This window comes from Dromaius novaehollandiae, chromosome 6, assembly GCF_036370855.1.
Source record: "Dromaius novaehollandiae isolate bDroNov1 chromosome 6, bDroNov1.hap1, whole genome shotgun sequence".
NCBI classification, from domain to species: Eukaryota; Metazoa; Chordata; class Aves; order Casuariiformes; family Dromaiidae; genus Dromaius; species Dromaius novaehollandiae.
In genome coordinates this window covers 24,703,689-24,727,228 of record NC_088103.1, presented here as the reverse complement: position 1 = coordinate 24,727,228, position 23,540 = coordinate 24,703,689, and the positions used below count along the sequence as shown (strand labels likewise).

At 47.5% G+C, this 23,540-nt stretch overlaps 2 protein-coding genes across 2 annotated transcripts; one reads left to right on the top strand and one right to left on the bottom strand.

Moving 5' to 3' along the window:
* Window positions 1-5,345: 5,345 nt before the first annotated feature.
* Window positions 5,346-11,146, bottom strand: LOC112980237 (cytochrome P450 2C19-like). Its single transcript, XM_026094944.2, has 9 exons — window positions 10,908-11,146; window positions 10,400-10,562; window positions 9,752-9,901; window positions 9,328-9,488; window positions 8,758-8,934; window positions 8,079-8,220; window positions 7,444-7,631; window positions 6,676-6,817; window positions 5,346-5,968 (listed from the first exon to the last, which is right to left on the bottom strand). Exons 1-9 carry the CDS (start codon window positions 11,121-11,123, stop codon window positions 5,787-5,789), a joined length of 1,521 nt encoding a protein of 506 aa, XP_025950729.1. The 5' UTR covers window positions 11,124-11,146; the 3' UTR covers window positions 5,346-5,786.
* A 5,838-nt stretch (window positions 11,147-16,984) lies between these two features.
* Window positions 16,985-22,239, top strand: ZP4 (zona pellucida glycoprotein 4). The gene is made up of 12 exons (XM_026094957.2): window positions 16,985-17,236; window positions 17,578-17,699; window positions 17,775-17,877; window positions 18,488-18,643; window positions 19,043-19,230; window positions 19,417-19,514; window positions 19,849-19,979; window positions 20,169-20,358; window positions 20,432-20,579; window positions 21,347-21,425; window positions 21,816-21,932; window positions 22,065-22,239. Exons 1-12 carry the CDS (start codon window positions 17,038-17,040, stop codon window positions 22,205-22,207), a joined length of 1,674 nt encoding a protein of 557 aa, XP_025950742.2. The 5' UTR covers window positions 16,985-17,037; the 3' UTR covers window positions 22,208-22,239.
* Window positions 22,240-23,540: the final 1,301 nt, after the last annotated feature.

The window sequence follows — 23,540 nt, the reverse complement described above, 5'->3', positions numbered from 1 at the left end:
GTAACTAGCATGCCTTCTGTGTTGAGATCAGACTGGTATATTCTCATGCCACCACCTCCAGGTGCTTCAAAGACATCCCTCCCCACTTGCACCCCTAGCCAGTAGCACACTGCAATTGCTAATACTCAGTTCTGTTTTTCTTTACTTTTTTTCTTTGCAGGTGACAACACCCTCTTTGTCACCCCTTTACACTACAGCTGTAAATTTGGTAAGTACGCTGCATAGGGCTAAGATCAACTGATTGCTCACTATCATATTATCTGTGGGAGCTGAGTGCATGAATCTGGAATAGAAAAAGCTGGTTTCATGGGTGGTTGGCTGATAGAGATCCTGTCTGACAGACTGTCCTAATGCCACCAATATTATACTGTATAATTAAGGACAAGTGAGATGCTTACAGTACTCAGGTATTTTTTCTTTTCTTTTTTTTTGTGCCTGTTTTCCCATTTATATAGAAACCTAGTATGAGGTGTGTTTGTTAAGCCCATAATACACTTGAACTTTCTTCGTGCTCCAAAAGGGAACCTGAATGTCATTTCTATTCTCCTGCAATGAGAAAGGAGATGAAGACTGGAGCAGGCCATTAGCCATCACAACAGTTATCAGAGGGTTCTTTAAATGTCCTGACACCCAATAAAAGTGCACATCAGTGCTAATTCTTAGCCAAAAGACATGTGTTTCTCCTCCTTTCCCATAAAAAAGATTCTGGGCATGCAAAGATGTGGCCTTTATAAGCTTGCCTTCCCACTTGCTCTACTTTGAAACATGGTCTCTGTTCTAATGTGCAGTCCCTCTGTCATTTTGCATTTTACTGCTGGATTATCCAGCCAGGGATCAACTGCATTCTACTGCTGAATTATAGGTATTGAGGGCAATCAATCCAGCTACAACGTACGTCAGGGAAGGGCAGTTTTTCTGGCTACTTAGTTACTGAAAGATGAATATAGATTTGGGTATCATTCTGTGTTTTTTCTTGTACAAACAGAGCATCTAGTAGTTGCAGGCACCAGAGGAGAAATGGCCAACCTGTCACCTTTGGAAAGCCACTTGCAGCTCTTGAGCTGTGGCCAGTTCCCAAAGCCCCTCCCATAGCCCTCTGGGATGGACACTGGAGCCTGTGGCTCTCTGCCAGAGGGGATGTCAGCACGTGAGCTGCAGCCTTGAGGTAGTCGGTCAGCCTGGGAGAGGGGATAACAAGTGGGGCGTATGCTGCCATTGCTGCTTACGTGATTGACTTTCTCGTAGCCGGGTCTCAGCTCCCTTGTCATTTGGGGTGGATGTGACAGCTCGTAATGGCTAGAAAAAGCCAGAGGGCTCTGGTTTGCGATGCACCAGGTTTGCCAGTGCCCTGCGCTCCATGCATGAGCTAAGGCTCTCTCTGCTGATTGATCTTCCAGGCAAGGCAGTGCAGGCAGCTGTCTCCAGCATCAGGGCAAGGACAGAGAGCAGGTGAAAGCTGTTGTAAGAGCACATCTTTCCTTGGGGCATCCCACTCCCTTTGTGCTGCTTTTTCTTCTGAATCCAGCTTTCTCTGGCATACATTTGTACTTTTCTCTTCTGTATGTTTTCTCCTAGCCTCAAGGCCCTTTTTGAGGAGGAATGTGTATTCTTTCCACTCAGTCAGAGCTCCTGTTGGAAGGATCAGAGTTTAGTTTCTTGCTTATGACTGACAAGTACAGGCCACCTTAGAGTGCAGCTGGGCGCTCTGTGTGTTACCTACGGCATGCTGTTGTAGATGTATTGCAACTGCTCACCTGGGCTCTGTCCTTCCTTGCTTTATAGAAAATATGTTTTGTAAATGATCCGTAACTGTCTTATTTCTAGACTTCTGCAAGTACATCTGGAGCCACAACCATTCAGGCAGATTGTTCTTATGGGGTGAGAGTTTGTTTTATTTAATCTGATTGCTTACAGTCTCACTTATAGAACATTTTCCCTCTGAAATCAAATCTCTGCTTCCCTCATCCATCCCAGTGTGCAGTACAGCTGGGCTGAATGCCGCTGCTGTGATCCAGGGCTGTGCTTTTGTCCATTACAGGATATATGCGCATTAGCTATTCCTGCTGTATACTAGTCCCTCACTCAGCTACTAAGTGCAGAATTAAAGGATCCCACTGCATGTGTCTGACCTGGCTCTTTTTCTTTATGAGTTAGTATGAGCCCTGGGTAGTTGGAGTTGCCGCAGGGATACCAAGCTTCCTGGTCTTCGTCCTTGCAGTCATCTTGGTACTGGTCTGGGTTCACCAGGGGACAAACTGCAGCTGGAAGCAGGTGACTACCTCTCATTTCCTGGGCACCTTGTCATTTCCATGCATAGACCTTCACATCAGAAGCCTGATTCATAACTCTCTGGAGCTCTTGAGAAGTTCAGATCCACAGCTGTAGTCATTCAAACTCTCTCTGCTCAGTCTCTGAAAGGCTGGACCTCAGCTTAGGATTTATAGGATCATAAAGATAAAAGAGAAATTCATGTGAAAATAAGGAGGAACAGGCCCAAGTGGGCTCTTAACTAGCAGAAAATCGAAAAATTATGTCACCACTGTTCTTCAGTGGATTTATTTATCCTTTATTTATTTATCCTCACTTACTTCCTCTGAGGTGAAAAAGCACTCACATCACTGAAGAGCGAGTCAACCAGTCCATGGAGGAAAAAAAATGTGAAATGCCATGGCAGCAAAACATGAATGGTTCTACCTAAAACAGTCCTCTCCCTCCCTGTCTTTTCACAGATGTTTTTAACCACCTCTAGTACTTGCATGGGTCTTTATATTTTCTTACCTCAAAAGCAGACCTGTAATCATACTGAAGGAAATAACTTCCCTTTGGCTGTTGCATGTTAACATCAGGATTTTTTTCTGAGCATAAATGTGGAAATAAAGGTTTTCTGCTACATTAAAGGAGCAGATGATTTTGGTTGTTCTAGTGAAGGTGACTTTCAGGCATTGAGGTTTCCCTTCTGCAAGATCATTCTCTTGGGCATGCATCAAGTGACCTCTGGGACTGTGCCAAATGAAAGAACATTTTGGGGTCTGGCTTAGAATATGCTGGATATCACATCTTGTGTGGTTATTTATACCTCGAGTATGTCCTCAGCTCTGAAGCTGTTTAACAACAGAACATTTTCTCACTGCTCTGTGCTTCTTATGCACCTGTTGGTAAATTGTAATACGTGTTGTGTGTCGCTGTTTTGTTTACTGCTTCAGACAAGCCAAAGTCCCAAGGTGCAAGAAGAACATGAATATGAATCATCCCCTCCCAGACCTTCAGAAGTAAGTCACCTCTTAACTGATCTTTAATGCAGCATTCATGCTACTGAGTAAGTTGCTAAACACAGGCCTGGATTTAAGGGTAGCCCTGGGCTAGTAATAGAGAGCCCACACTTGCCTGTGGCTCCTACATTACTACTGTCTCTAGTTGTATATCTGCCTTTTGACCATAGTCCCAGATGAGAGGCCAGCAATGGATTTTCATTGTTTCAGAGTACACAGACATTAGACCTGCATCCTGCAGGGACAGAAATGGAGAGAGAAGGAGGGATGAACCTGCTATGTGAGCAAATATGTGATTTTCTTCAAAATACCGCAAAATGTTTGCAAAGAGAGGAGGGAATTCTTGCAGCTAGAGTACCGTGTGAAAATCGGCCTAGTTCATCATCCAAATGATGTTTTGCTTCTAGGACTTTTATATGACCATGATGGAGGGGACAACAAATACCTATGTAAATGAAGATCCAGAAAAATATCTCAAAACAGACATCCAAACACCAGCAAAACCCATAAGGATGAATAAGTCCAGAGGAGAACCACCTGTAGTGGAATCCTTTTATGAAAATCGTCTGCCCTATAACTGAAAGAAAAGCACCAAGTAGTGGCTGGGAACAGAAATAGCATGCAGAATTATTTTCTTAGTCACCAAGGGTCACATGGCTGCATTTTATGGACAAGGGAGTTTTCTTTTTGTGCATGCGTGTGTTTCTACAGAGGACAGTACAAAGAGACTTTGGATGGGGAAGGAACCTGTTTGAACTGATGCCTTTGAGATACAGAAGCAAAATGAGACTCCCCAGCAGTACCCAAACTCAGAGAGATGGTTTTGCTGTCCTAGTAAATTTAGGTTAATTCAATCTAATACAGAACAGGTAAATCTTTGCGGTGAAACTAGTGGTAGAAAAAAGCAGTCAGAGATACTGTTTTTGCCTGCTTCTTGTTTTCATTTGACAGACGGAGGCTAGAGCACAACTAAGATGAGCTGATATGCCCAAGAAAAATGGAGGAGGAATAAAACTGCACCTTCTGGCCTTAACCATAGTGATGTCAGTTTTCCTTAGTCCTCAGCTCTTGTTCTTTATCCACAAAGGTCTCTCATGTATGCTGTTCTTTCCTCTGTGCCCTATAAAAGCTATCTCAGCTGTGAGGTGGGGTAGGAGCACCCTCTTTAGATTTTGGCAGAGACACTATCCAGAGAAATGACCTCTGCAGTCTTGGGAGGGCATTCCTTTGGGGCACCAGGTGTGAGCCTGAAGTGACCAAGAATCAGGGTAGATGGCTCGGTAAGATGAGAGGGAACTGGTGCCCATTTGGGATGGAGTGCACTGTTCTCCAGGAGATGAATAAATGTTGGCTTGTTTTGAGGAGGCCACCTTGAGTCACTGCTGGTTGCTGGGGTTTGCTGAGGGTTTCATGTCCTAGCACACATGTTGATTCATATGGAGGTGCTGAGTGGCCACTGTGACAGGCAGGATTGTTTTGGCAAATGCTTCAGTGAGAGCATAAGGCACAGAGGAGATGGTGGGAGGAGGACAGAGAGAAGTGATAGGGAATGTGCTCAGGATTTGTGGAAAGGCTAGGGGTACAGAGCACCCAAGAAATGAGGACAGCCCCCAGGAGCAGCCTGAAGTCCCACTGAGGCAGGCAGCATTGAAGGGAACCAGAGCTCCAGCCACCAAACTGGGAAGGAGCGCTCTCCAGGAGAGGTGGCTGCAGCCATCCTTCATCTGGCCAAGGGCAGCAGGAACAGCAGTCACAGCCCCAAAATGCTCCTAGCCACAAAGATGGCAGCCAAGGCTGTCAAAAGCCCCCAGGCTAGTTAGGTTCAGGAGAGCCTTCCCTTTGCACACTGTGAGCCTACCTGAATGGTAGTGCCCTGCACCAGGCTGAGGGCTCCTTACTGGCAGCAGCAGTAGACACAGTGGCTGAGCCAGGCAGGGCCCTTGCTGAGAGAGTGACAACCCTTCCTGCAGCACACTGGGGGATTGCTCTGGCCACAGGAGCTATGGGCCCACTCTACAGTGGAGCAGTAGCAGCAGGAGCCACCCCAACCCAAAGAAAGTACCAGCTTGAATCCTGTCAAGGAGAATTTTCTTTTATTTGGTCATTAATGTACACAGCACCTGTGGAACCATCTGTCCACAGGGCACACTGCTCTTTGTTGGACACATATTGCAGGAGAAGCAAGTCATGGCCATCCATGGAAGCTGCGTTCTTGAACAAATCAGCCATTCGATGCAGCCACTGTGCTCAGTGAGCAAGTGAACAGTGCGTCATTGCAATAGGCTCTGATATTGCCTAGAGCCTCCCTGTGATGTGACGGAGTAATCCCAGGAGTCTTTGAAAGCATCTGTATATTCTGTGCATGCACTTGTACTTGAACTATCTGGTATTTTATCTGTGGGTTGCCTTCCTGGAGGCTTTGGAAAGGTGTGCCAATGTTGCTACCATTGGTTTTAGTAAGAGAGATGTAAGGGAATAGCCAAGCTCAGGACACAGTGGAGAGAGGTTTTGAATCCTTTAGCGAGGGAGAGCACGGAGCTGGTAAACAGGAGGTACATTTCCTGTTCCACTCAATGTTGGGGCTATGCTGAGTTCCTGGGGATCGACAACAGGCTTCAAGGTAAAGTTTTGCAAGATGATGGATAAGATTAAGAATATCTCCATGCGTGCCAGGCCCTCTCCAGGGCATATTCGCTTCCCTGGAAGTAAAACAACAAATATTGCTGAACAGATGTTGCAGAGTGGACTGGAGTTTGTACTATGCAGATGTGTTACACAGCATTTTTTATCAGATACAGCCGTGGCAGTGATGTGACTGTGAGTATTATAGAGAACTTTTGCGAGGGAACGGTTTGTTGGAGAAAGACTAGACCCCAGTTGGTAGTTTGCTCGGGTGTGTGAAAGAAGAACCTGAGCAGGAGAAGCCTTGAGCACAGAGGAAGCGTTGTAGGAGGCAGGATGAGAGGGAGCAAGGTGACATAAAGAGCAGGTGAGAAAGCAGAGGGTTGGTAAGTGAGTGGTTGCATATAGCCTGAGAGGTATTTAAGATGGACTGGGGAAAAGTGGACTTACCGTAGAAAGAAAGATTGATCAAGAAAGAGGTTAGCGGTCATGTAGCACAGTTTTTTGAGGAAGTGGGAATGGGTACCATTCACGTCATTACATTAGGAGCTCCCAGGGCGAGGTTTGAGAAGCCACTGGGCCCTCTACAAGATGGGAGATGCACCTGGGGAAGGGAGCAGCTGGGAGTTATGCAGAGAGCTTTGAGTCCTGAGGAAGCTCTGGAGGGACGAAGCTGAGAGAGAGCAAGGAGTATGCAGGCATGTGAGGAAAGGGAAGCTGGTTTCCAGAGGAGGAGGTTGGCAGCTTCTGAGAGAGGAATCAGAAGAGGAAGCATGTGCTTTACCTGCTGAGAATGGCATGAAGAACTCGCTCTTCTTAAAGGTGCCGTTGTCATTCAAGAAATGTCCAGGGTTAAACTCTTCTGGGTTTGCAAACTCTTTACTGTCATGGAGGACAGAACTGAGAAGGGGAAAGATTGTGGTCCCCTGCGATAACACAAGAAGAGTAGAACATAAAGGAGAGGTGAGTTACGTCTTGTAATCTGCCTGCCAAAGTAAGGATGAAATTTCCAGCACATTGCTATCGATGCCTTCAATTTCCCTTCAAGCACCTCCTGGGGCAGAGTTAGGGAGGGCCTACTAGATCTCTCAGCAAGGACAGTTGTTCTGACTGCTCTTCTAGAATATTCCCTCTCTGTTTCATCCCTTGTATCCTCTCCTAGCTGTTGACCTTTTGGGCCACCCTACCTAATTCATCCTCTTTCTTAACGTTTCACCATAATGAGCTTGTAGATGATTATGTTCCTTCTTTTCTGTCAGCCCCCGAAAGCAAAAGCCCATGCAGCTGTGGAAATGAAGCTCTTCCTCTTTCCTGACAAATTCCTCCTACGATGATCCTCCTCCTTCCTCCTTCCTGAACAGCCGCTGATGTAGGGTGGGATTAAGTCTTCCAGAACTGATCACACAGAGCCCTCTGCTAAAAGCTGAGTAGTTCCCTGAGTCCTACCTTTTCATTTTACACAGATAGCTGAAAATCAAAGCATCTCACAGCATGTGTGTTGCTATTCACCTGCTGTACACAGTCACCCAGAAGATGTAACATATCAACTAACCTTGGGAATTACATACTCTCTGAAGCGGGTGTCTTTGGTCACAGCATGAGGAAGACTCAAGGGGACGAGGGTGATGAAGCGCTGGATTTCATGGACCACAGCATCTGTGTAGGGCATCTGGGTCCGGTCGGCCACACAGGGTCTCCGTGATCGTCCCACCACCTGGTCGATCTCTTCCTGAACTTTCTCTGTCATGAAAGGCACAGACTATCAGATGGGTGAATTAAACCAAGCCTACCCAAAGAGATTGCCCCAAGTTGTCCAGATCCCCACTGCTTTTCTAGGACATCACAGCCCCCAGGAGCACTAGCACTGGTTTTGGCGTTGCCCACAATGCAGCTCCACTGCAGCCTATTGCAAAGAGTGCCCTCCTGGTGACTCAGCTAAATAGGAGTAGTGCAAGATAAAGATGTGGATGGAGCCAAGTCTCAGGCTCTCCAGAGGTGCTGCTGCTGTTGATGCCAGGGAAGCTGAGTGGTCCACTAAAGCCCACCCTGGGGAATGAGGGTACAAGGACTTTCCCTGTTTGGGTGGAGAATGTGAGAGGGAGGAGAAAAGTGCGGAGAAGAAAGTGGTGTTAGACTTGAGCCCAGCCCAGAGGAATGGCTGGAGGGGAGCAGGTCACAGACTGATACCTTGTATTTTGGGGTATTTGAGAAGAAGCAGAAGTCCATATCTTATGGTGGTGCTAGTTGTCTCAGTTCCAGCAATGAACAAGTCAAAGGCACTGGTTACAAGGTTCTTCAAGTGGAAATGGGAATTGGCGCGCTCCTTCTCCTAGGAAAAAGGTTAGGCTGTTTCTCTGGCTGAGCTGAGAAATATGGCTTGCTCTTGTATCCGTCCAGGCCTTCTTTTCCACCCAGAGCTGTTGTGTTTCTCTACTGAGGTGCAGCAGTCAGCTGGAACATTACAATGCTATCTCTGTGTAGTAACCTGGACCCCCAGAGCAGCCTCCTTTCAAGCTGTGCACCATATGACAACTAGCTGCCCATTTGCCCCTACTGTGCCAACTGCTTTCCAGCCAAAGAACTGCAAGAACAGACTGCAAATGTCTCTGTGCTTTGGTGAAAGCAGATGTGGGTCCTGATGTCCAAGGAGCTGCAGGCAGTGGCCAGTGAGTGGGCAGACCCAGAGCTCTGTGCCCCAACAGAGGTGACATCTGAGATGTTTTTGGTGCTCTCCCAGTGCACAGACCAGCTTTCAGGGCCCAGCACAGGGAAGGAGTCAGCCCAATGTCTATATGACTTGGGAGAGAAGAGGGGGTCAGTGTAGGTGTGCTTGGGGATTAGATGGGGCTGCATGCTCTCTCCTTACCTCCTGCATTTTGCTGAGGAAGCAGTCTATGAAATCCCGAGGGGAGCTAGGATCTAGGGAAGCTTGGTGAGTCTTCACCTCCTCTGACACAAAGGCTTTTAGAGTATCAAATTCTGTGAATATTTTGTTGTGAGGTCCAGGCAAGTAATCCAGGATCTTTGGGAACATCTGGTAGAGCTGAAAAGACCAGGAAAGTCCTCAGTATGACCACTTCCCCATCATTTGGAATTAGCAAAAGGCCACAACCCTCTTGACTGAGCCAGTCAGAGGGGTAGTGAGGCCTGGACAGTCTGACAGAGAGATGGGGGCTTGCTTGGTAGTAGTAGGAATCTCAGAAGTGGAGAGGAAGGGTGGTCAGGACTAGGGGTAGGCTACATCTAGCTAGCAAAGCCAGCTTGGTTGGTGAGGGATCTTCTTGCTCTAGAGTGAATTCCCTCCTGTGCAGTGGAGCGAAGAAAGTGTGTGCACTGTTGGGTCCTAGTTTGAAGACTGAAATGGGACTTCACTGAGAAAGAAGCCTCCTGCTCCCCTGGAATTTTATCACCACTGTGAAATGGCTGCTGAATGTACCTGTCCCCAGTGGGAGTTCATCATCTCAAAGATGTTGTTCATGTTCTTCGTCAAGGCCTGGAACTTCTTGTCTTTATAGTCGTATCGGTTCCCAAAGATGATGGAGCATATGACATTGGAGACAGAACAGCTCAGCATGGAGGTCGGGTCAAATGGCATTCCTGCAAGTTCACAAAAGTTACCAAAAAATAAAAAAGCAAAACCTGTGACTTTTGTGTCCTCCAAAAATAGTAGTAAGTAATCATGGAATTATTTGTTGCTTTACAATGAGGGGCCATTCTTACATGGACCAAATGCACTGGAACCTGAATTCCAAGCTAAGAACATGAGTAACCTTAATTCCTGCATTTGACTGTGCACCAGCAATGCCCACTTAATGCAGTCCTTCTTAGCAAACATAAGGTATGTGAAGAATAAACCGTACCCTTTGTTTTGGTGATCTCTTCCAGCAAGTAGTCAGCTTCCTCTTGGATCCTCTCCTCAATGCTCCTCTTCCCCATCCCGAAGTTGCGCAGAGTAGTGAGAGCAAATCGTCGGACTTGTAACCACCCCTCATTGTTGCTGAAAATAATGCCTGCAGAAGAAGAAGAAAGGGGGAAGGCCTGGCTGGGTGTGCTGGACATGAGATGAATGGAGACTCACAGTGACAGTGAATCCTATCTTCCAGGAGAGTGCCTACAGAGTAGCATCACAGAGTACTTCACTGTGGAGGAGACCTCTGGAGGTCATGTAGTTCAACCTCCTGTTTTTGACCTTTTCCATCACGTATCCACCCTCAGTGTGAACATATCATTCCTTGTAACCATGCAGACTTTCCCTTGCTGCAGCCTGTGGCCGTTGCCTTGCCCTTTCACTGCGCATCGCTGAAAGGAGTCTGGCTCCATTTCTCTGTTCCCCTCCCTAAACAGTGGAAGCCAGCAACTACACCTCGCTCTGCCTTCCCTTCTCCAGGCTAGACCGAGCCAGTTCCCTCAGCCTCCCCTTGTGCACAGTTCACTCCAGCCCCTGTCTCTGCCTGCCTTGTCCTCAGCCCTTCTCTTCTCCTCAAAAGGAACGCGGCCAGTAAACATACCTAATCCATTGTTAGCCCTGTCTCCTATTGGCATGTGTCCTCTGGAAGTAAACTCGTCCGCACGATCAATCAAGGCTTCTTTCACCACATCATGTCCATGCAGCACCACCACAGGCTCTGAGCCCATATGCACTGTGAACACTGGCCCATACTTTTCACCGAGCTGTCAAAATACAAAAGAGAACATGGCCATGGAGCAGGTGGGCAGGAGGAGTCAGAAAGTGGCCTTGCTGCCATATCCTTCTGCAGGCAATATGTTCTCAGAGACCAGGAATTTCAAGATCTGGCCCTCCCATGACAGTTATGGGTGTGGAAAGGTTTCGCAGCCATCAGGCACTCAAAAACAAGGGTTACAGCGGTATGGGCTGGCAGCTGAGATACGCAGAGCTGTTGTCCCCCTCTGGGGTTGGCGTTCATCAGGCTGTGGCCACTGTTTCTCCCAGTGCACTGGGCTCACATATTTCCTGCCTGCAGAAGAAAGTGAGTGAGCAAAAGAAAGTGGCCTTACCTTCTGGAGGGTTTTGGCCAAGTCCTTTGGTTTCACCTGCAGCATGTTCCCTAGAATGGGAATGGGAACTGGTCCAGGAGGCATCTTCCCCTTTCCAGACCTCTTTCTCCATGCTGTGAAAGAGATCAGGCAAGCAATGCAAACCAGGAGGACAGCGCCTGTTGCTCCCAGGAGTTCCATTTGCCAGGTGGAGGTGGGTTTCTGAGGCTCAGGCATAAGTGAGTCTGGCTGCAGAGCTTATATACTGAAGAATTCTGTGTTAACACAACACCAGGCTGCATTAGTCAATATTATGAGTCAATCATTTGCTAGCTTGCCCTGTGTTATGAAACGAGGACTGAACTGCTCTCAGTGTTTATTGGTCATTAAAGCTGTCCCTTGTATCAAGCAATTGCAGAGGTCAATAGAGGTTGAGAACTTCATAGTGACTTCATAAAATATAAAAAAATGGAGTATGCTTCATGAAAAGGCCATAGTTAAAGAGTTCATAATTTGAGATCAGCATTCCAGTTACCAAGGGCTCTCAAAAAATTCAGTTATGTTGAAATATCTTCCACATACTTCAGTGCCATTTGGATTTTCTGTTCTTTTCAGAGGGATGAGCCATCCTTGATTGTTCAGAAGGACTTCAGGAACAATCAAAGACCAATCACCCTACTGAGAACTGATATGATCAATACTGAATAATATTCTCAATATCAGTATATCTGATACTCTAATATTCTCAATATTCTTGATTGTTCCTGAAGTCCTTTTGACACTATTACTGATGTTCACACCATTTGTGATGGGCTGAATATATTAGTATGTCGTCCTGTGTGCACAGCAATTGCCTCAGTCTCTCTCCCTAGGGATGTGTGGCCTCAGAACAGAGGAAAGTATTAAATATTCACCTGGTGAGGACAGAAAGGTCTCCATACATGTCATTGCTTACTTGTAATAGATAAGTACCAGGGAGAAAGTTAGGAGTAAGGAAGATTTCCCTTGGTGGTGGAGGATGGCGTTAGGGATCATGTAAGCAAACTGGACGTACACAGGTCCGTGGGCCCTGATAGGATACATCCACGAGTGCTGAGGGAGCTGGCAGATATTATTGCAAGCCCACCATCTTTGAAAGGTTATGGAGATCAGGAGAGGTGCCTGAGAGCTGGAAGAAAGCAAACGTCACTGCAGTCTTCAAAAAGGACAAGAAAGAGGCCCCAGGGAACTACAGGCCAGTCAGCCTCACTTTGCTCCCTGGAAAGGTGAGGTAGCGGATAATCTTGGATACCATTTCTAATCATATGAAGGATAAGAAGGTGATCAAGAGCAGTCAGCATGGATTCATGGAGGGGAAATCATGCTTCAGCAACCTGATAGCCTTCTATGATAAAATGACTGGCTGGGTAGATGAGGGGAGAGCAGTGGATGTTGTCTACCTTGACTCTGGTAAGGCTTTCGACACTGTCTCCCGTAACATCCTCATAGGGAATCTGAGGAAGTATGGGCTAGATGAGCAGACTGTGAGGTGGATTGAAAACCGGCTGAATGGCAGAGCTCAGAAGGTTGTGATCAGTGGCACAAAGTCTGGTTGGAGGCCTGTAGCTAGCAGTGTACCCCAGGGGTCAATACTGGGTCCTGTTCAACTTATTCATCAATTGCCTGGATGAAGGGACAGAGTGCACCCTCAGCAAGTTTGCTGATGATTTGATGGTTTGATGGCTGTGCTGCCATTCACAGGACTTTGACAGGCTGGAGAGGTGGGTAGAGAGGAACCTCATGAAGTTCAACAAAGGCAAGTGCAGAGTCCTGCACCTAGGGAGAAATAACCTCATGCACCAGTACAGGCTGGAGGCTGACCCGCTAGAGAACAGCTCTGCAGAGAAGGACCTGGGAATCCTGGTGGACAACAAGTTGGCCATGAGACAACAATGTACCCTCATGGCAAAGAAAGCCAGTGGTATCCTGGGCTGTGTATTGCCAGCAGGTCAAGGGAGGCAACCCTTCCCCTCTACTCAGCCCTGGTGAGACCACAATTGGAGTACTGTGTCCAATTCTGGGCTCCCCAGTACAAGAAAGATGTGGAGCTACTGGAGCAAGTCTAGTGTAGGGCTGCTAAGATGATTAATGAACTGGAGCAGCTCTCCTTTGAGGAAAGACTGAGAGAGCTGGGACTGTTCAGTGTGGAGAAGAGAAGACTGAGGGGGGGTGTCTTATCAATGTGTATAAATATCTGAAGGGAGGGTGTAAAGAGGATGGGGCCAGACTCTTCCCAGTCATGCCCAGTAACAGAACAAGAGGCAATGGGCACAAATTGAAATACAAGAAGTTCCCTCTGGACATATGGAAAAACTTCTTTACTGTGAGGGTGACAGAGCACTGGAACAAGTTGCGCAGAGAGGTAGTGGAGTCTCCTTGGAGGTATTCAAAAGCCACCTGGACAGGGTCCTGGGCAACCTGCCCAGGGGGATAGATGATAGATGAAACCTGCAGCTCACCCTGCCCCTAGATTGGGAGAGATGATCTCTTAAGGTCCCTTCCAACCTCTACCATTCTGTGATTCTGTGATTTTGTGAAGAATGGGTATGACGGGAGAGAGAAAAATACAAAATGAGGATTAGATGGTGGGACTCTGAGCCCTTCAAGCTCCTGTGCAGGAGCGAAAGAGTGAGAGAAGCAGATAGAGATGAGAGAAATCAAGAGCTTGAAAGGATCTCTGGGGAACGACTTCCCACCCTGAGACAGAGCTGAATTTGTGAGGGGCTGAGTAGAGGTCAGTGCAGACTGAGACCTAGTCCTTGGAGTTGCAATGACTAAAGAAGCCAAAGGTACTGCTGGAAGCTGATGTGCGCAGGTTCTTATTTTACTGTTGATGTCTACTGTTCATGTTCTTTGCTCGTGAACTTTGCTTATTATCATTCTAACCTCATTTCATTGCTTATTAAAGATCTGTCGGCCAGTACGTTGGTGAATCAGCAAGTTCAGTCTAGTTTCTGATCTGCTGCTCTGAACTGTTGCATCAGCTCAGACCTTGCCAGGGCATTGTGTGGAAGTTACACAATTGTAGGGATTTCTGGACAGGGAAAGTGGAGTTCATGGGAGTTTGCATTGCTTAATGAGATCTCTCTATTCCCAGTTCATGACTTGACCTCTCTCCCTGTAAAGCCCCCTTGTGTATGGAGATAAGGGGTCACTTCTCAGCTCTGCCTCACAGTTTGTGCCTTATTGTTGGCAAAAGTCTTGGAACAAGGAACCCTTTCAAGATTTCTCCTTTTTACTGGGACAAGTATTCCCACCACTCTGGCAGACTCACAGGGGATTTAAAAGGCAGGAAAACTCATGTGGCTAGTCAGTCAGACCTCCACCTGTGGGAAGGTGTGGCTCTTTTCACATCACATTAGTGTCCAGCAGTTTTCTGAATACTGATTTCTGTTTGCAGAAGCCCAGAACAGGAAGGTCTGCTCTGTCCTATCTGTCCATGTGAAGGCTCAGGAAAGCTGGACTCAAAGCCCCTCTATCCACCTTTCCAGGAGCTTTGGTTTTAAGTTCATCAGAGGCAGGTATTAGGGATATTCAAAGAAAAGACTAACAGTGTTGTTTAGCCTGAGCAAAATAATATAGTATCCGCTTTGCTTCTTTGTTTCCAAAATAAATGTCAAGCTTCAAAAAATCTGTCATCATCATGTAGAATTACCTGCAGGCTTGCTGTTCCCTTCTTTTCTTTTGGGATTTTGGTTCAGAAGGTGACAGTGCCAAATGCTGCTCCCACCTGACTGTGCAGCCAGCGCCCCTCTTCTGAGGGGCAGTTGGCGTGGGTATGCCTCCTGTCCACAGATGCTGTTCAGCTTCTGGGGGTAAGTATGCTGGCTGAAGTACACCTCTGTGCACAGGTATTTTGCACCACTTTACCACATACCAGGTATGGTACAAGCCAGGCATACAGGAATCTCACTAGTGGCAGTCCCACAATGCATGGGGCCTTTTCTGCTCTTTTTCCTGGCACTTCTTGGTAGCAGGTATTGTTTGAGCCCTCCTTTTCATTCCACAGGTCCCCAGAGAGCTTTCTATAGCTCAGAATAATGCTTACACTGCCAGTTTGTCTATGACTCCAGTCCCCAGCCTCACAGGTGTCATTTGCCAGGCTGGGTCAGAGATACAAGCACCGGCAACAGCTCCACAAGGTGACTAAGATATAAACCAACAATCTGATAGTGCCCCAGCTATGTGCTCTCCCTAGTCTGAACTGTGCAAGGTGCTTTCTAATGCTTCAGGTCATAACCTTGGCTCTGGTCTTCCAAGAGATTGGGGGAGGACCCTTTTATTCAGAGAGAAGGTGAGGAGATTATCTCCAGGACTTGGTGTCTCAAACCATGGGGATACGGTAGCATCGTGCACCTCTCTTTCAGTTGCAATGGGAGAGTTCCCAAAGGCTCTCCTGGGCAGAGGCCCCATGGTGATGAATACTATGGCAATATTCTCTCACCGCTTTTCATTGCCTTGAAGAAAAAAATTGTTAGGAGGAGAGGATTTTCCCGATAGACATCTCAGGAAGGTTTTAGCTTGCTGCAGCCTTGGTCAGCTTCAGATTAGTGGCCAAACAGATATTTGCTTGTCTGCCTTCACCCTGTATATGTTCTATTTGTGGTAGTCTTGAGTGCTAGTTAAATTGGTGTTTACAATTCAGTCATTATTGTAATGTGTGGTAACTAACAAATGGACAAGGAAAAGGTTTGTGAGAAAGAGAGACCTGCATGTTTCCTCTCAGTCAAGCTGCTTTCCACTGCCTCTAACAACAGCTTCTTCCAGACAGAGTATTTCAGCTGCATGAATTTCAGGCTCGTTTCACTTTCCTCCCATCTCCACGTCATCCAACATAGCTGTCAAGTGTGTGTGTGTGTGTGTGTGTAGAGAAGAAAGAGCACTTATATGAAACACTTCTCAGTACAGGTATTGCTGTTGTGAATCTACACCACTCCCACTGTTGTTTCGAATATAGTTAGTTATTCTTCTGGTATCTATAGATATTGTTCCTATCAGCATGAGCAAAGTATCACTAGGTTAAAGTGTAATGAAAACTCTCTCTCTAAAAAGACTCCGAAGTACTTAGTTTATTTGTTTTTCTTTACCCAATAAACAACAGGTACCAGTGAGTCAAAAGACGCATTTAGTGTCTCCCAGCAGCTGTGAAATTTGAGCAATCTTTCTTGATGCAGTTTCTACAGACGTGGATCCTCCCTGCCAAAGTCCAGATGTTTTCCCCTAGTGCCTCTCCACCATGACTGCCTGGTGCCCAGGCAGGGAGTGGGGAAAGCATATTTGCTTCATGAGCTCTGCTGAAACACCAGCCACAAAAGGCTTTAGGGGAATGGAGTCCCACAGAGCATATGATCATATCCCTAGCAGCCAGGCCTGCAAAAGCGGAGAAACAGTGCCCCTACGGCTATCCCCCCACAACCTGTACTGCAGGTAGGCTTGTAGTCCACAACCTGAAGTGTTTAAGAGGAATCACCTCTTTTTAAATGTGCAAAGCCCCCTGAGCCCCCTAGTTTACATGTGGGTGTGGAGGGGTAGCTGTGGCTATGTGACAGCACCCTGCCCAGGATTTGAAACAGTTTCCCTTTAAAAAGAGAAAAAGAACATAGTGTGTCTTTCAGAGGGGAGTACATTCCCTTTTGTGCTTCTGTCCTTCCCTTCTCCTCTCACCGCATCTTACGCAGACACACAGCTGTTTGCACTCATGCCACCTCATGAGCACTCAGGGCAGCCAGCAGGGTCCGTGGGGAAAAAGCAAGTGGGTCTCCTGGATGGGCCGTAGATGGGGAGAACTCTGAGTCACAAAAAAGGCTTGAAGTCCCTTCTACAGCTCCAGAATAAATTGCACAAATTAGCTCCTCTTATCTCTGCGATATGAATATGGACCCATCTCTTGACATAAGTTCAGCTCCTATCTGTGGTTTTCTCTGAAGGATGCAAGAGAGCTGTGATGGGTCCAGGCCCAGGTGAAGGTAATGGAGATGTTAAAATGCTGGGCTGGGTCCACCTGGCCACTTCAGGATTTTCTACCTTGGCTCTTTCCAATGCCAGGTGGCCCCACAATTTAAAAGGCCTAGGCTAGGGACAGGTGCTTTATGGTCCTTAGCAGGAGAGCAGGATGGGTGCAGTAGGGCAGGCTGGGATCTTGTTTAGTGCTATATTCTTCTGGGAGTTGCTTGGGCCTCTTGCTTTGGTCATGGAGGTTCAGGGTGGCTTTTTTGCTGATCCCACCATGCTGGCCTGTGGTCAAGGAAACCTGCAGCTCACCCTGCCCCCAGGCTGGGAGGAAAATGCTTCCCTTGTACTGACTGCTTGGGGTAAGTGAGGATGATGTCAAGAGACTTTCTTATTGCTGTATCTTTGCATGGTGCCAGGTATAGTGGAAATGAGGAGAAAAGGGCTGGTTTTGTTGGGAAGTGCTGTCTAACAACTTCTGTGTTTGTGTAACTGAGGTCTGGCCATATGACTCAGCAGTCAAGCATTTGGGTGAAGTGCTGCATCTGGATAGTCTTGGAAGCCTTGTTTCTTTACAGCTCTTGGCTGGCACAGGCCCTAGTGCTATCTGGGACCCTGTCTTCTACAGAAAGGTGGGGCTGTAGCTGTCCCAGTCCTCTCTGTGGGATGTTTAGGCCCTTCCTGCTGTCTCTTCTGCCCCTAGATACAGAGGGGAAAGCACATGCTGTGCAGAATGATTCCAGCTGTGGTCTCTGGGTATCTGGGATGCCAGATGGCTCCAGGAAAGTGTCCATCTCCTATACTGGCTGCTATGTCTTTGAGTGGGTGAGTGTCCTTAGGGGTCCTGCTGGGGCGGTGGCTGCTGCTTTGACTGCCCTGACCTGTGTGGTTCTCCCCCAGGAGGGCAACTACTTCATGCTGGTTGGGATTGAAGGGACAAATGCTGCTGGGCAAAAGGTTCTCCATGAAGAGAAGCTGCTCAGGTGCCCTGTGGACCTTCCTGGTAAGGCTCTGGTATCTCTTTAAACACCTGCCTGTGTCTGGTGGCTGTGAATGCCCTTCCCTTTGGGTGGTTGTTCTCTACCCTTCCAGCCTCCCTACTGTCTGTCTAGGGACTCAGTACTGCACAGAAGACTACTCAGAATTATTCAGGCATAGGAGCCACCAGCTTGCTGGGAACTTGTGCTTACTTTGCAGGCTGAGCAAGTGGATATCTCCTGGCCATATTCTGACCACAGGAGTCTTTGCAAGTCCACGGATTGAGCCCCAGGCTGTGGGTACTAGAATGTCCTTTTCCCAGCTACCACAGTTAATCAAGAACATCATCTCTTGGCTGAGCCCTTGCAGTCATGTTTCCTGTACATGACTATAGGGTGAGTCCCTATTCCAGGGAAATGCAGGTCACCTCTTCTGATGAGATGATGCTCCAGTCTGTAGCCCCTCAGTGGGCTTCCAGGCTAGCTCCATGCTGTGTATTTGACCCCTCACCTGAGTGTATGAACTTTCCCTTACTTTGTATGTAGAGTCATCAGGATGCTTTTCCACTCATGTCCCCTGTGTCTGTCTTCCCCTACTCCTATGTTCTTACTGTAAGCTCCTGCTGTCTCTTCCAGCCCTGGATCCTCCAAGCAGTAGTGTCTGTTCTGCTGTTGACAGCCAAGATCGGCTGCCCTGTGCCTCTATGCCTATAAGCTGGGGAGAGTGTGAAGAGAGAGGCTGTTGCTACAATCCTAGGGACAGAGTGAAGCCTTGTTACTATGGTAACACAGGTAAGAGTTTGTGAGTAACTGTCCTAACAGCATCCTGGAGAAGCTGATAACTGGGATACCTCACTTCCCTGGTGGAGTGGGGCTGGTGTGTACCAGTCATGCAAATGGCTTAAGGCTGCATTTTTGGCTGTAGAGAATACTCTGCCCCATTGAAATGTCCAGCCTTTTATCCTGTATTGCAATAGGCCTGGCTTTATGGCCAGGATCAACAGCGTTACTATTGGATGCAAGTCAGAGTTGGTTGCACCTATATTATGCTGTGCATGGCACATGATGTAAGGGTTATGGGCAGGAGAACTTGCAGAACTTGTTACCTTTCTCTTTCCTGGGGTGCTTGAGACTTAACCTCCTTCCTACTCCTTTTCCCTGAGCTCAAGACTGAATTGTGTTTTCCTCCAGTCACAGCTCATTGCACACCAGACGGCCAGTTCTCCATTGCAGTCTCTCGGGATGCAACTCTGCCACCCATTATTCTGGAGTCTGTGCATCTGGCCAGTGGACACAGTGCTGGCTGCATTCCTGCAGTGAGGAACAATGTGTTTGTTGTGTACCGGTTCCCGCTTTCTGCCTGTGGTACTACTTTTCAGGTAAGAGCTGCAGTGGTCACTAGGCTGGAATAGCAGGAGCCTGAAGACCTGGAACAACCTGTGGTTGCTCTGGCTATTTAGTGCCACAACTTGGAAATCTCCAGATACCCTATAGACTTTCAGAGGCCAAACCCTGTTCTCCAGCTTGACTTTACTGGAGCCTCAATGATTGGTTTGTCATTGCAGGTAGCTGGAGATCAGGGCATATATGAGAACGAGTTGGTGGCATCTAGAGCTGTGAAGACTGGGAACCTTGGCTCCATCACTAGGGACAGCACTTTCAGGTAACATTCTATGGCTGGTATTGCCAGGTGCCACTGTGCCAAGCATCCCTAGAGAAATTCCTGCTTGTCACAAGTTCTGAACTTGCAGCAGGTGTACCAGAGTAGGCTGGGGACTGTTAAATCTCCAGCTAGTGGGAATAAAGCTGATACTGATCAGTAATACTTCGCAGATGCAAGTCTGCACTGTGGAGAGAAGTTAAGTAGTTAAAAGCATGTGTTGGAAATGCTGTGACAATATGACTAACTAAAGATTGTGGGTTGTGATGCTGGGGAAAAAAGGGATGTCACTAACCTTGGCTTATCTGCCTGACTTGAGCTTCTCTTGTCTCACCAGGTTACATGTACGTTGCAGTTATTCTGTCAGTGGGAACTTCATCCCCATGAGTGTTCAGGTCTTCACACTGCCGCCACTCCCTGCTGTGTCCCAGTCTGGTCCTCTATCCTTGGAGATGCGCATTGCCTTGGGTAGGAGGGCTGCAGGACTTGCTACCACCTCTTGAGCCAGAGCTCAGGTCTCCTTATCTGGTGATAATGGAGTCTTGATGGGCAAATCCTGGCACTGCTTCTCACCTGCCACATTGAGGACTTGCTGGCATGGCTGTCTAACGGCTATTCCTGATCCAAAATGACTTTTGTACATTTCTTCTGATCCAGATGAAAGCTATAGATCCTACTATACTGACAGTGACTACCCTGTGGTGAAGGCTCTGAGAGACCCCATCTATGTGGAGGTGCAGATCCTCCAGAGGATGGACCCAGACCTGGTTCTTGTCCTGCAGCACTGCTGGGCCACTCCAAGTATTCATCCCCATCAACAGCCACAGTGGCCAGTCTTGGTGGATGGGTGAGTGATTTGTAGATAGTTTTGGGTTAGGGTAGTGCCTGACACTTCTTCACTGCTGGTCTTTTCTTCTCAGGTGTCCCTATAAAGGGGACAACTACCAGACACAGCTGGTGCCTCTCAGTACTGCCTCAGGACTACAGTTCCCTTCTCATTACCAGCGTTTTGCCCTCTACACATTCACATTTGTGGACTCTACTTCCCTGCAGATGCTGTCTGGGCTGGTAAGAGTCTGTCCTGGGAGCCTAGTATGTTCTTGAGATCAAACAACAGTGTGAGCAATAAGAACCACTTTCTATCTGTAAGACTCTTGGCCTTCTAGGGGCTCCTGAAGGTTGGAAAGATCCTCCCTTGAAATGGAAGGGGTAGAGGTTATTGTAAAGCTTCTTTCTCACCTGAGATGAATGAAGTAGTAGTAAAATGCCTCTCTGGAGGAGTGTGGCAGAAAATGAAACTACTGCAAGGGTGGCTCTGACTGAACAAGTGCTAGCTTGCTGCCTGCCTAAGCTGTTCTGTTGAACTGGCTTAGTGTGCATGGTCTAGCCACACCAATAAGTATTCTCTAAACAAATGCTTGGCCAAAATTCTTTAGAAGTAGCTCTAGGAACCTAGGAAGCATCTGGGCTCTGAATATTGAACTTCTGAGCAGGAGTCATATGAAGTTCACCATGCCTTCCTTGCTCAGTGCTGTTGGGATCAGTACTTAAAGCTGGTTGCAGCTCTGCCTAGGCAGTGGTCAGTGTAGTGGTGTTTGGACAGCTGTGCTAATCCCAGGTGTCAGGGGAAAGTGCTGTAACTCCAGAGCTGACCCTAGTTTGAAATCTGTATGGTAGAGGTATCAAAGCTGTCTGGTAGCATGTAACAGAGGGTTCCCAGGCTAAAGCTTGTAGGTGAAGCAATTCATGGCAGTTCTACTGCCATCTCACTTTTGAGATCAGCATATCACCTGTCCAGACATCTCTGATTCAAGGCCATGGCCCCTTCTTTCTAGGTGTACCTGCACTGCAGTGCCTCAATGTGCCACCAGTTGATACAGGAATCCTGTACCACCATCTGTCCTGCTGGAGCCAGTAAGTGCCCTATCCTTACTGTTCCCCTACCCAAAAGGACAATAAGGGTCTAGTCTCCAAATGGGGAGAAGGTGGATGAGGACACGGACCCTAATGACTAGTTCTGCTGGTAGTGCTCTGTGGGGACACTTTCCACTCCTTTCTGCTGAGGAAGGGTGCTTGCCCTCATGCTAAGGAAGCGGAGACCTTAATGGGCTCTTAATCCTGTTTTTACTGACTTGAGAAGTTTTGGCTGTCTAAGAAGCTGAGTTGGACAAAATGTGGCAGGCAATGCAATGGGAACACAAAGCATCTGCTCCCTGTGCCAGAGCAGGTTTTGGCAAGGATCTCTCTGCCTAACAAAATATTCAGGACCACATCTTCTCACCTAAAATCCCTGCTGTTCTGTAGGGGGTAAAAGGAGTGCTGAACATCACCTCCAGGAGGGCATCTCCCATGTCACTAGCAAAGGCCCTGTGATTCTCCTCCAGGATCAGCTAAGATGGGAAACTGCCACGAATGGCCTTGGTAAGTGTGTAGACCCACTGTATCCAGGCTGGGGAAAGGGGTTTGTATAAATCTTTCCTACGGAAAGAGAATCTAGGGTGTTCCTGTACCGCAGGGCGAGGGAGTCCTAACTGAGGCCTCTCCCTCCCACAGGAGCGGCTGTGCATGCTGCAGCCCCTTGGGTTCTGGGCTTTGCTGCAGTGGCAACTGGGGCAGTTCTGTGTGTGGTGCTTGTGGCTGCTGTGCTGAGGCAAAGGAAGATGCTTGTAATGCATGAAATCGATGTACTGCAATAAAGTGGCTCCAAAACCTACCTCATCTGTGGGGATCCTTCTACCTGACCCAGAGCACCTGAGTGCAACAGGAGTGTGTTTCAGGGCTCTGGCTGTAGGCCCTTGTCTGTGGTTGCAAGGCAAAAATAATCCTGATAGTTGAGATGGTTTTCCAAATGATGTCTCTTGCTATTTTCTGGCTGTTCTGCTCTGGGGTTATTGTTGAGTGTCTGCTGCTCTCAAGGGGAGCCCCTGGGAAGCTGCAGCCTGAAATAGGAGTGATGCTGAGTGGTGCCTGAGTGACTAAGCTGGCCTTCAAAAGCATTTACCTCAACTCCTTTTAAATGCTGACTGAAAGTGCAGTAAAACTAATCAAAGCAAATTCTGTCTAATCTCTCATGTTTGGGAGATGCAGAGCTGGCATTTGGGCTGCACAGGGGAGTGGGGAACTTGCTGAGGGGGGAATTGCACAAATGTCCCAGGGTTCCCCAGATAAGCTGGGGCTATGCTCTTGTGGCAGGACTCACAGGTAGGGATAGCAAAGCACTCTGCTGCTGGGTCTACCTAGGGATGTTGTATGTGAACCTGCTGCCCCTGCCCTGAAGAATGCAGGGCAGATGAAAACTTCTTGAGGCAGAGAACAGGGAAACATGAATCCAGCTGACAAAGAATCAAAGGTCTTAGGTGATCTGAACTTCAGAAATAGACTCAAACTGGGTTTAAGAACTGACTCTGAACCTTCATGCTCAGCAGAACATGAGTTTATTGAGCAGGCAGGAGAAGTCCTCAAAGCTCTCAAATTGGAGCTTATTTGATACCCCTACTGACATAACAGTTCATGGAGGTGCTTTTGAGATGAGAAATAACTCACTTTGAGCACACCAGACAGACCTGCCCCTGCCAGTGCTCAGTTACAGTAGCTGAGCAGATGGATGGTGACTTCATGTCTGGATTATTCCAAACTTCCTCATGTCCTGGGCAAAATTGTCTGGCAGACCTCCTTCCTGGAAGGGAAACTAGGTGCCACTGTTCCCCCTCCTTTCCAGGCTTGAGGAGCTGTGGTTCTTGCACTTGCACTTAAGGATTTTTTTTTTTTTAATTGATGTAGCAATTCTTGAGCAAGGACTTCTGAGGGGAGGAAAAATACTTGCTGTTTTCACAGGCCTGATTAGAAACTCCCCCTGTAAAAAGGCTGGGTAATCTCTTTAAATATACTGCTTATCTCCCTTTTAAAAGGGAAAACAGCGGCTATATTCTTAAAAGCAAAAAAGTGAATACTACCTTGCTTGCTATAGCAGATACTTTTTAGTTTAATTGGCTTCTGCCATACTGTGTGAGACTGGTGTTTCCAGGTGGT